This window comes from Oncorhynchus mykiss, chromosome 15 (genome assembly GCF_057628025.1).
Source record: "Oncorhynchus mykiss isolate SJ-2025 chromosome 15, ASM5762802v1, whole genome shotgun sequence".
Classification (NCBI taxonomy): Eukaryota; Metazoa; Chordata; class Actinopteri; order Salmoniformes; family Salmonidae; genus Oncorhynchus; species Oncorhynchus mykiss.
The window spans coordinates 19263973-19277867 of NC_143036.1; the positions used below are offsets into that span (position 1 = coordinate 19263973).

The following is a 13895-nucleotide window of genomic DNA, read 5'->3' on the forward strand; positions in this document are numbered from 1 at the left end:
CCCTGCCGAATATCATTGTTTACGTACCGCATTCCACCCATGCAGCTTTGCCCAGATAAGTGTTATCGGCAAAGGTAAACAAACACTGGGGCCAGAACAGTGTGGCTTCTCAGCAGCACGCGACTGAGCGGGAACGCTCACAAGCGTCCTCCCTTCCCACTTCAAAAGCTGGAGCTCACACTTAAGAAATAAGAGATTTGGGCACACAAGGATATAGCTATATTGGGACATTATCCAAGGCTTGGCAAGCAATTCCCATTTGTCAGCGGCACTCGGCATGTTTCCCAGACCCAAGCAGAGGAAAATAGTTCACAAGGCCGTAGATACTGTGCAAATTAACCTCTTTCACTTAAAAGTAAACCAACATCATCTCTATAGGCTTAATAAGGGTTGCCCATCCCCAAGCATGAGCATAGTCAATGACAGTTTTCACTTGGTAAACAACTAAGCATGAGGCCTCATTATGGCAGTTACCTATGGGAGTCAACAGTGCCCCACCAGGGAAGGAAAGATAAAGATATAGGACAAGGTTTAACATAAAAACTCTTAACCAGCCTGTTCACGTAAGATGACCCCAAACAACTGCAGCCTGCTCTGGCTTATGCATTTCTGTTTAATGCAACAGCCTATATAAATAATGGATAGGGGAGATTCTATTTATGCTTTAGCTTAGCAAATAACTGAAACATCTGGCAGCTCTGTCAAGTTGGTTGTTGATCATTGCTATACAGCCATTTAAGTCTTGCCATAGATTTTCAAGCTGATTTTAAGTCAACTATAACAAGTCCACTCAGGAATAGAGGTCGACCGATTATGATTTTCAACGCCGATACCGATTTATTGGAGGACCAAAAAAGCCGATACCGATAAATCGGCCGAAATAATTTATTATTTTTTTATAGATATTTTTTTATTCTTATTTTTTTTTTTAAATCTGTAATAATGACAATTACAACAATACCGAATGAACACTTATTTTGACTTAATATAATACATCAATAAAATCAATTTAGCCTCAAATAAATAATGAAACATGTTCAATTTGGTTTAAATAATGTAAAAACACAGTGTTGGAGAAGAAAGTAAAGTGCAATATGTGCCATGTAAAAAAGCTAACGTTTAAGTTCCTTGCTCAGAACATGAGAACATATGAAAGCTGGTGGTTCCTTTTAACATGAGTCTTCAATATTCCCAAGTAAGAAGTTGTAGTTTGTAGGTTGTAGTTATTATAGGAATTTTAGGACTATTCTCTATACCATTTGTATTTCATTAACCTTTGACTATTGGATGTTCTTATAGGCACTTTAGTATTGCCAGTGTAACAGTATAGCTTCCGTCCCTCTCCTCGCCCCTACCCGTGCTCGAACCAGGAACACGTCGACAACAGCCACCCTCGAAGCATCGTTACCCATCGCTCCACAAAAGCCGCGGCTCTTGCAGAGCAAGGGGAACAGCTACTTCAAGGTCTCAGAGCGAGGGACGTCACCGATTGAAACGCTATTAGCGCGCACCCCGCTAACTAGTGAGCCATTTCACATCGGTTACACCAGCCTAATCTCGGGAGCTGATAGGATTGAAGTCATAAACAGCGCAATGCTTGAAGCATTGTGAAGTGATGCTGGCAAACTGAGGAAAGTGATGTTTGAATGAATGCTTACGAGCCTGCTGCTGCCTACCACCGCTCAGTCAGACTGCTCTATCAAATCATATACTTAGTTATAATATAATAACACAGAAATACGAGCCTTAAGTCATTAAATGGTCAAATCCGGAAATTAAGATTTTTATATATACTAAAACGTTTATTCTTCAGTGAAATACGGAACCGTTCCGTATCTTATCTAAGGGGTGGCATCCCTAAGTCTACATGGCTAGCTTTTTCAAGCAGAAATTAGCTTCCTGCAACACTAACTCAAAAAAGTTCTGGGACACTGTAAAGTCCATGGAGAATAAGAACACCTCCTCAAAGCTGCCCACTGCACTGAAGATAGGAAACACTGTCACCACTGATAAATCCACCATAATTTAGAATTTCAATATGCATTTTTCTACGGCTGGCCATGCTTTCCACCTGGCTACTCCTACCCCGGTCAACAGCACAGCACCCCCCACAGCAACCCGCCCAAGCCTCCCCATTTCTCCTTCTCCCAAATCCGTTCACCTGATGTTCTGAAAGAGCTGCAAAATCTGGACCCCTAAAAATCAGCCGGGCTAGACAATCTGGATCCTTTCTTTCTAAAATTATCTGCCGAAATTGTTGCCACCCCTATTACTAGACTGTTCAACCTCTCTTTCGTGTCGTCTGAGATTCCCAAAGATTGGAAAGCAGCTGCGGTCATCCCCCTCTTCAAAGGGGGGGGACACTCTTGACCCAAACTGCTACAGACCTATATCTATCGTACCATGCATTTCTAAGGTCTTCGAAAGCCAAGTCAACAAACAGATTACCGACCCTTTCGAATCTCACCATACCTTCTCTGCTATGCAATCTGGTTTCAGAGCTGGTCATGGGTGCACCTCAGCCACGCTCAAGGTCCTAAACGATATCTTAACCGCCATCGATAAGAAACATTACTGCGCAGCCGTATTCATTGATCTGGCCAAGGCTTTCGACTCTGTCAATCACCACATCCTCATCGGCAGACTCGACAGCCTTGGTTTCTCAAATGATTGCCTCGCCTGGTTCACCAACTACTTCTCTGATAGAGTTCAGTGTGTCAAATCGGAGGGTCTGCTGTCCGGACCTCTGGCAGTCTCTATGGGGGTGCCACAGGGTTCAATTCTTGGACCGACTCTCTTCTCTGTATACATCAATGAGGTCCAACTCTACGCAGACGACACCATTCTGTATACTTCTGGCCCTTCTTTGGACACTGTTAACAACCCTCCAGGCAAGCTTCAATGCCATACAACTCTCCTTCCGTGGCCTCCAATTGCTCTTAAATACAAGTAAAACTAAATGCATGCTCTTCAACCAATCTCTACCTGCACCTACCCGCCTGTCCAACATCACTACTCTGGGCGGCTCTGACTTAGAATACGTGGACAACTACAAATACTTAAGTGTCTGGTTAGACTGTAAACTCTCCTTCCAGACCCATATCAAACATCTCCAATCCAAAGTTAAATCTAGAATTGGCTTCCTATTTCGCAACAAAGCATCCTTCACTCATGCTGCCAAACATACCCTTGTAAAACTGACCATCCTACCAATCCTCGACTTTGGCGATGTCATTTACAAAATAGCCTCCAATACCCTACTCAACAAATTGGATGCAGTCTATCACAGTGCAATCCGTTTTGTCACCAAAGCCCCATATACTACCCACCATTGCGACCTGTACGCTCTCGTTGGCTGGCCCTCGCTTCATACTCGTCGCCAAACCCACTGGCTCCATGTCATCTACAAGACCCTGCTAGGTAAAGTCCCCCCTTATCTCAGCTCGCTGGTCACCATTGCATCTCCCACCTGTAGCACACGCTCCAGCAGGTATATCTCTAGTCACCCCCAAAACCAATTATTTCTTTGGCCGCCTCTCCTTCCAGTTCTCTGCTGCCAATGACTGGAACGAACTACAAAAATCTCTGAAACTGGAAACACTTATCTCCTTCACTAGCTTTAAGCACCAACTGTCAGAGCAGCTCACAGATTACTGCACCTGTACATAGCCCACCTACAATTTAGCCCAAACAACTACCTCTTTCCCTACTGTATTTAATTATATTTATTTTGCTCCTTTGCACCCCATTATTTTTATTTCTACTTTGCACATTCTTCCATTGAAAATCTACCATTCCAGTGTTTTATTTGCTATATTGTATTTACTTTGCCACCATGGCATTTTTTTGCCTTTACCTCCCTTCTCACCTCATTTGCTCACATCGTATATAGACTTGTTTATACTGTATTATTGACTGTATGTTTGTTTTACTCCATGTGTAACTCTGATGTTGTATCTGTCGAACTGCTTTGCTTTATCTTGGCCAGGTCGCAATTGTAAATGAGAACTTGTTCTCAACTTGCCTACCTGGTTAAATAAAGGTGAAATAAATTTTAAAAATATTGCTGTTACATTGTACAACCTTCAATGTTATGTCATAATTATGCACAATTCTGGAAAATGTATTAGTCTTTGTTAAGAAGAAATGGTCTTCACACCGTTTGCAACGAGCCAGGCGGCCCAAACTGCTGCATATACCCTGATTGCTTGAACGGAACGCAAGAAAAGTGACAATTTCCCTAGTTAAAAGAAAATCCTGTTAGCAGGCAATATTAACTAAATATGCAGGTTTAAAAATATATACTTGTGTATTGATCTTAAAGGGCATTGATGTTTATGGTTAGGTACACATTGGAGCAAGGAAAAGTGCTTTTTTCGCAAATGCGCACTGCATCGATTATATGCAACGCAGGACACGCTAGATAAACTAGTAATATCATCAACCATGAGTGGTTAAGATTGGTTGTTTTTTAAAAGATAAGTTTAATGCTAACAAGCAACTTACCTGCCACGCAGGCTCCTCGTGGAGTACAATGTAAGACAGGTGGTTAGTAACCGGAAGGTTGCAAGATTGAATCCCCGAGCTGACAAGGTAAAAATCTGTCCTTCTGCCCCTGAACAAGGCAGTTAACCCTCCGTTCCTAGGCAGTCATTGAAAATAAGAATTTGTTCTTAAACTGACTTGCCTAGTTTAAAAAAAAATATATATATATATATATATATATATACACACACACACACACACACACAGTGCCTTGCGAAAGTATTCGGCCCCCTTGAACTTTGCGACCTTTTGCCACATTTCAGGCTTCAAACATAAAGATATAAAACTGTATTTTTTTGTGAAGAATCAACAACAAGTGGGACACAATCATGAAGTGGAACGACATTTATTAGATATTTCAAACTTTTTAAACAAATCAAAAACTGAAAAATTGGGCGTGCAAAATTATTCAGCCCCCTTAAGTTAATACTTTGTAGCGCCACCTTTTGCTGCGATTACAGCTGTAAGTCGCTTGGGGTATGTCTATCAGTTTTGCACATCGAGAGACGGAAATTTTATCCCATTCCTCCTTGCAAAACAGCTCGAGCTCAGTGAGGTTGGATGGAGAGCATTTGTGAACAGCAGTTCAGTTCTTTCCACAGATTCTCGATTGGATTCAGGTCTGGACTTTGACTTGGCCATTCTAACACCTGGATATGTTTATTTTTGAACCATTCCATTGTAGATTTTGCTTTATGTTTTGGATCATTGTCTTGTTGGAAGACAAATCTCCGTCCCAGTCTCAGGTCTTTTGCAGACTCCATCAGGTTTTCTTCCAGAATGGCCCTGTATTTGGCTCCATCCATCTTCCCATCAATTTTAACCATCTTCCCTGTCCCTGCTGAAGAAAAGCAGGCCCAAACCATGATGCTGCCACCACCATGTTTGACAGTGGGGATGGTGTGTTCAGGGTGATGAGCTGTGTTGCTTTTACACCAAACATAACGTTTTGCATTGTTGCCAAAAAGTTCAATTTTGGTTTCATCTGACCAGAGCACCTTCTTCCACATGTTTGGTGTGTCTCCCAGGTGGCTTGTGGCAAACTTTAAACGACACTTTTTATGGATATCTTTAAGAAATGGCTTTCTTCTTGCCACTCTTCCATAAAGGCCAGATTTGTGCAATATACGACTGATTGTTGTCCTATGGACAGAGTCTCCCACCTCAGCTGTAGATCTCTGCAGTTCATCCAGAGTGATCATGGGCCTCTTGGCTGCATCTCTGATCAGTCTTCTCCTTGTATGAGCTGAAAGTTTAGAGGGACGGCCAGGTCTTGGTAGATTTGCAGTGGTCTGATACTCCTTCCATTTCAATATTATCGCTTGCAGTGCTCCTTGGGATGTTTAAAGCTTGGGAAATCTTTTTGTATCCAAATCCGGCTTTAAACTTCTTCACAACAGTATCTCGGACCTGCCTGGTGTGTTCCTTGTTCTTCATGATGCTCTCTGCGCTTTTAACGGACCTCTGAGACTATCACAGTGCAGGTGCATTTATACGGAGACTTGATTACACACAGGTGGATTGTATTTATCATCATTAGTCATTTAGGTCAACATTGGATCATTCAGAGATCCTCACTGAACTTCTGGAGAGAGTTTGCTGCACTGAAAGTAAAGGGGCTGAATAATTTTGCACGCCCAATTTTTCAGTTTTTGATTTGTTAAAAAAGTTTGAAATATCCAATAAATGTCGTTCCACTTCATGATTGTGTCCCACTTGTTGTTGATTCTTCACAAAAAAATACAGTTTTAAAACTTTGTTTGAAGCCAAAAGGTCGCAAAGTTCAAGGGGCCGAATACTTTCGCAAGGCACTGTATGTGTGTGTGTGTGTGTGTGTGTGTGTGTATATATATAAAAACATATACCCATAAAAACATTTTATATATATATATATAAAAACACACACACACACACACACACACACACACACACACACACACATACATACATACATACATACATACATACATATAGAATTTTTATTATAATTTTGTAAAAATTATTATTATTATTATTATTTTTTTATTATTTTTTTTTTTTTTTAAATCGGCCACAATCGGTGTCCAAAAATGCCGATTTCCACACAAAGGTATGTGGGGACAGCCCATCAAATGACTGGATTTGGCAATTTTATTTTGCTGACAGATGTATAAATGAGATGCATGTGTCCACATACTTTTGGTCATGTAGTGTTTGTATATTACACCAAACTAAAAATAAATAAAATTAATTATATATATATATATATTCAATACTAGATTTTGGAATTACAGTACCAGCTGTCCCGACAAACATATCTGGCCTATTCTCACAGAAACAACTATGCAATGAATCTTCTACAGCTCAACATCTTTAATCCAAGGCAAGGGGGGGACATACACACTGTCACTTTAAATCCCTTCTCCTGCTAGAGGCTACCCATCCCCCATTTCCCAGTGTTTTCCCCCCCTCCCCATTTCCTGTCCATGCACTATAGATTGTATCCATATGATACATGAATTCACCGGTAAATATGGGGACGATATGCAGTAACTAGTAGATATGTTTCTAAGGCAGAAAACAGATGAGCGGGTTAAGCAGTGGCCATTACAACTCAGGAGTAATCCATCCTAGCAGAGCCACCCCTCCCCCCATTTCCACTACACCATGTGGCCGAACCTTAGAAAATCCAGCACAGCACACACACCATTGTTACGGATTCAGTAAAGCTGCGATGAGAGAGCACTAACAGCATTCCAAGCCCTGCTCTCACAAACACACTAACGGATCGGTGGGCAAGGCCAATCTGCACAGGGGGGCGCAGCCCCTGCCTCAGTTGACACTGTGCGATCATAGGCGATACCAGGACAGTCACAGACTCTCCTCCACTCAGCAAAAGCCAATGAATCGACAAGAGTGAGTGAGGAAAGATGCTATGACTCGGGGTCAGCATCTCCTCCTAGTAGCGAGAGAGCGAGAGCAAGCGAGCCATTGGTAGGGATCCGGCTTCCTTTGTCTCAACAGAGTCAGTTGATAAGAGCAGAGGACCAGAGCTGCATTCTACTACCTCTGCTGCTAGCCAGGGAGCCACAGAATGCACTCAGTGAGACCATTACACAATACATCCAGCACAGTGAAAACAGCTGGTTTTATGACCCCCCCCCCCCCCACAAAAGCATTTACTATTCTGGCTCCCAATGGTCTAGCAGCTGTTATTTGGCATGTTTCATTACAATGACTTGTCTCTTGTGATCGACTTGTGCAGAATAGGGAGAATACATTTGAGTGTTCAATAGTAGCCAAAATGTTTTGGTTGTGTACTGGCGTGACCATACAGCATAGGACTATAATATTTTGCTGCTTGCAAGAAACCAAGGGTATTGTCATTGACCTATCAAATAGGGTTGGGCAGTATACCGTATCTCGGGGTATTTTGAAATATATACGCATTTGGAAAATCATAGAGGGGGTGGGTGTGTATAACATACACACATACATACACACACAAACAACTGTTCAAAAGTTGTCACTTAGAAATGTCCATGTTTTCCATGAAAACATGCATGAAGAGCGTTGCGAAATGAATAGGAACTAGGTTATAAATAATGATAGTTTTATTGAAATAATTGTGTGCTTCAAACTTTGCGTTCGTCAAAGAATCCTCCATTTGCCACAATTACAGCCTTGCAGAACTTTGTCATTCTAGTCAATTTGTTGAGATAATCTGAAGAGATTTCAAATCAAAATAAAAGTTTGTCACGTGCACCAAATACAACAGGTGTAGTAGACCTTACAGTGAAATGCTTACTTACAGGCTCTAACCAACAGTGCAATTTCTAAGTTAAAAAGGTATTAGTTGAACAATAGATAAGAAATAAAAACAGTAAAAAAGTGAAAAATAACAGTAGCGAGGCTATATACAGGCACCGGTTAGTCAGGCTGAGGTAGTATGTACATGAATGTATAGTTATGTATAGTTAAAGTGACTGTATTATTGATAAAAAGAGTAGCATCAGCGTAAAAGAGAGGTTGCACACAATGCAAAGAGTCCAGGTAGCCATTTGATTACCTGTTCGGGAGTCTTATGGCTTTGAAGTAAAAACTGTTGAGGAGCCATTTGGTCCTCGACTTGGCACTCCGGTACCACTTGCCATGCGTTAGTAGAGAGAACAGTCTATAACTGGGGTCTTTGACAATTTTTAGGGCCTTCCTCTGACACCGCCTGGTGTAGAGGTCCTGGATGGCAGGCAGCTTAGCCCCAGTGATGTACTGAGCCGTACGCACTACCCTCTGTAGTGCCTTACAGTCAGAGGCCAACCAGTTGCCATACCAAGCAGTGAAGCACTCCTCCAGCATCTTCTCACTTTTTCTGTGTCTCACAAATGTTCTTCTTTGAGATCAGAACACCTCAAAACAGATTTGTCTGTCCAGAGTTAAGACCCAGAGTTACCTCTGTTGCAGAGGATAAGTTCATTAGTGACCAGCCTCAGATTGCAGCCCAAATAATTGTTTCGCAGAGTTCAATTAACAGACACATGTCAACATCAACTGTTCAAAGGAGACTGCTTTAAAATCAGGCCTTCATGGGCAAATTGTTGCAAAGAAACCACTACTAAAGGACACCAATAAGAAGAAGAGACTTGCATGGACCAAGAAACACAAGCAATGGACATTAGACTGGTGGAAATCTGTTGTTTGGCCTGATGAGTCCAAATTTGAGATTTTCGGCTGCAACCGCCGTGTCTTTGTGAGACGCAGAGTAGGTGAACGGATGATCTCTGCATGTATAGTTCCCAAGTGAAGAATGGAAGAGGTGGTGTGATGGTGCTTTGTTGGTGACACTGCGATTTATTTAGAATTCAAGGTACACTTATCCAGCATAGCTACAACAGCATTCTGCAGCAATACGCCATCCCATCTGGTTTGCGCTTAGTGGGACTACCATTTGTTTTCAACAGCACAATGACTCAACACACCTCCAGGCTGCGTAAAAGCTATTTGACCAAGTAGAGTGATGGAGTGCTGCATCAGATGACCTGGCCTCCACAATCACCCGACCTCAACCCAATTGAGATGGTTTGGGATGAGTTGGACCGCAGAATGACGGAAGGGCTCCCGAGTGGCGCAGCAGTCGAAGGCACTGCATCTCAGCGCAAGAGGCATCACTGCAGTCCCTGGTTTGAATCCAGGCTGTATCACATCGGGCCGTGATTGGGAGTCCCATAGGGTGGCGAATAATTGGCCCAGCGTCGTCCGGGTTTGGCCGTCATTGTAAATAAGAATTTGTTCTCATCTGACTTGCCTAGTTAAATAATGCTTAAATGTAAATAAAATAAAATGTAAAAGCAGCCAACGACTGCTCAGCATGTGGGAACTCCTTCAAGACCGTTGGAAAAGCATTCCATGTGAAGCTGGTTGAGAGACTGCCAAGAGTGTTTAAAGCTATCATCAAGGCAAAGGGTGGCTCCAAGCATTTTGCTACACCTGCAATAACATCGGCTAAACACGTGTATGTGCCAATAAAATTTGATTTGACTTTGAAGAATCTAAAATATATTTTGATTTGTTTAACACTTTTTTGGTTACTACATGATTCCGTGTGCCATTTCATAGATTTGATGTCTTTACTATTATTCTACAATGTAGAAAATACTTTTTTTTTTAAATTATAGTAATTAAAACCTGGAATGAGTAAGTATGTCCAAACTTGGCTGGTGCTCTATATCTATTTAAGTTGCGCCAGATAACATTCTCTCCAGCTGGGTTTTGCTAACGTTAACTTTCCAGGATCAAGTTTCTTGGTAAGAGCAGCAAAAACAATCACCTCCTGGATTAAGATCTTGCCATCTCATTTCCTTTGTTGTGAGTGCTGCAACCTGAATTTTGAGATGTATGCGTAACTTTAGCTGGGTTGTCATCCGTCTTAGTAGTGAATGTTTGCATTCGCTCATTAGCATTTACCTAGCATCCACTATGGGGATTCCATACTTGCTATCATTTTGTTATTGTTCTGGTAGGCAACGTTTTTTGGGATGTTTTTGTTTTTCGTGTGGGAAAAAAAAAGAAGGAAGCCCTGCCGGTAATACCGTCTATCCCAGGATGGCACAGGCACAGTATGAAAATCTGAATACTGCACAACCCTTCTATCAAATAACTAGTGATCTTTACGATTAGATGGTTGAAGGGATTACGATTTTTGACTGGCTTTGCTTTCAGTGTGAAAACCATAGTAAGCAACAGGCGTAGAGGCATTTGAACTGGGTGAGTAAGTGCCATATACAAAAATAAATCCTTAAATCAGTTCAAAGTTATTCAGAAAGAAATGGAACTGACTGACTGTATTCAGCTGAAATGTCATGGAGATACAAAATAGCTGGTCCCACGTGCTGAGAAAAGTCCTGTGGGTTTCCCACAACCACACTTATCAAACACTCCTTGTATTAAATTGTAAGTTATTGAAAACCTCATGACATAACTGAATCTAGAAACTCATTCATGAATAGAAATAGTAAAATAGTAACAGTGGCTATTCTGTCGAATTCTATTTTTGTTTTGAAGCAATAACCATTTTCCTTTTCAATCAAAGTCTGAAGAGTGCAACAACCATGGCACCATAATCAAATAGGGGACTACGGTCATTCACAACAAATCCTTGAATTAGAAAATTGCAGAAATTCCAAGAACTACTAAGGTGAAGAGACGTAAAATGAAAATCTCAGCACTTCAATATGTAGGCTAACCAAGTCACTGTAGAATGTATTGGCTAAGTATCAAGAATTGCCACTTTAACCAATTACCAAAATATCAGAGATGTTAGGATAGTGTTTGACAACAATCATGCAGCCAAATGACAAATAACTTGTGTCTGACTGGGATGAATGGTAACCATAACCATACACAAACGGATTCATTAACATATCTACATTTCAGGTAAAAATAAATAAATCATTTTATTTCAGCAAAAGCGAAAATAAACACAAGAGCCATTTTCACCCCAACCCCATACGCACCCCTCCCCCTAAGTCGACTAAACAAGGAGGGAACTACACAACAAAGCAGCAGTGATAAACAAATTGCCAAAAATGAAATCTGCGAACCTACAGGTATATAGGCCTAAATGTATGCGTCACTGAACTAGATAATGAGGACATGAACAATCACATTTCGCGTGGAAATCCAGAGTAAGAATGCTAACTAAATAAATAAATATAGTTATTTGGAGTACTCATCCTACTGCTCTGAGAGAATACATGCCAAAAAATACATTAATTACCAATTAGGCTACAAGTGATGTGGGCTGTGCGAAATAAGTGGAATTCTAAGCATCATTCACAACACCTCTGTCAGCGCGCTTCAATGGAGATTGAAGATCTATCATGTGGTTTAATTTAGTCTACATAGGTCAAAATACACTGATAAGTCTGATACACGTGTAAACACTTCCAAATGCATCACCTTGTGTTTCTCCATCTATGCATTCCTAATAGAGTCGCAAACACTTCTAAAGCAACGATATCTTTGCAACATTTAAGGCCACATGACTTCATCGTAGGCTTCTTTTTTTTTTTTTTAAACGGTCCTGCTTTCACATTTCAGCCAAATACGATAAACTGTCGTTCAAATAAATGCGACACATATTTTAATGACTAATCATTGAAGATTGTTATAGGAAATGTATCAAACTCATTCGAAATTGTATGTTGTCGCGAATTACTTATTGATCTACAGTGAACCAATGCACCGAAAAGCCTAAATAACCTTTCGCATCAATACTCAAAATAACAAACATGCAAAATGTTACCCATTTAATTATTGCCTTAGCTATTGTAATGCCATTAAATGTGTCATTTTTGTACCATTCGATAGAGCCAATATCAATAGTCAAGTGACTACCTACAGCACGTTATCCCTGGTTTGGGTACATTAGAATAATCCGAATTTGTGTTCTGCTTTTCTGTTAGTGTGAAATCACTGAATACACTCTGATTGCCAATTCAAACCATAAGAGTAAGCGATAGCCTATTACATAAATAGGGTGCTTACCTGCACAAAAAGTTCCCAGAAGTGCAAAAGTCAGACAGGAAGCAAACATATTCCTTTAATTAAAAAGAAACACACCAGATGTTCTCCTTATTAACCTATTTTCCTTTGCGAACATTTAAAAAGATGATAGCACAACACAACGAGCCAAATGTCCCAAGGCCTTCGATGTCCACCGCACCAAGAGTTTGCGTTGCTTTTGTGTGTACAGCCCCCCAATGCAACAAAATTGCACGGGCTAAAAACAAGTTTTAAATATAAACAAATCCATTGGGAAAGGGTCGGTCGAATCCAGGATGTAAAATCGACAAGGTAAAATAAACTCGATGTTTCAAATAAACAATTTTCTCGCTCCGCGGTGCGCGTTAACCTTTTCTACTGTGTAGTGGGGAATGGCTGAGGACAGGGTCCGATATTCACATGCAAGAAACTGAACTGAGTCCAAAATGGCTTCTGAGAGGGGGAGTAAGCCAGAGTAAGCACAGTCAGTGGGAAAACCCGGATGTTTAAATACAAAGACAGGAACACAATCAAAGAGGCATGGGTAGGGAGTGCAGCAATGTTGGAGCTTTAACCAATGCTTTCATTTCAGTTAATATACTAGACAAGAAGTACGACTTAGAAAGGGAATTCAATTATACACATTGGTAATAAAGGTCAACAGGCAAAACAATAAAATAATAATAATATTAATATTGCTGATGCCCACATCTAAACATAAGCCTATTTTTGGCTTTAGAACAACAGTGCTTGGAAAGAAAACCCTGGGTCTTTTTTCTGGAAAAGGCTGTACACTTTTCGTTCTGCTATTAAGGTAAGTCTGCTTTCATTACATGGTTATTTACTTTAGAGATACAACATTCTGGAAAAAAGGTTAAATTGCTAACAATGACAGATAATAATGTAGCCTATAATGTATGTTAGCATTTTAATTATATATAAAGCCATAGGCCTATAGCCATATATAAAGCCATAGGCCTATAGCCTAAAAAAAAAGCCATGCATATCTTGATTAGTCTGTAGTTGTAAGAAAGTAGATCAGCTTTATCGAAATCTGTCAGCCCTTCAAAAAAGTATTGCACACATTAAATGGTTTTATGTCATAACTTGGAAACACATGTCTTTGTTTTTACACAGTGTACACATTGGAATTCATCCAAAGATAAATTGCATTCATTGTGAAATTGGTGTAGAAAAGCATTCCTGAACTAAGGAGAATATGTCGGCCAATCACCAACAGTGGATCTGCTTGGGAGCCTTCTCTTATACACTGAGTGAGACATGGCATTTTAGTTCAAGTTATGCAATGGCATGTTATAAACATTTGCTAC

General features: G+C 40.6%; 1 protein-coding gene across 1 annotated transcript in view; it reads right to left on the reverse strand.

Moving 5' to 3' along the window:
• The window catches only part of actriib (activin receptor IIB), a 63859-nt gene extending 51241 nt beyond the window's left edge, over nt 1-12618 (reverse strand). Inside the window, 1 exon segment of the mRNA NM_001190941.1 lies at nt 12568-12618. Coding sequence (NP_001177870.1) covers nt 12568-12616 — 49 coding nt within the window. The 5' untranslated portion in view covers nt 12617-12618.
• Nucleotides 12619-13895: the final 1277 nt, after the last annotated feature.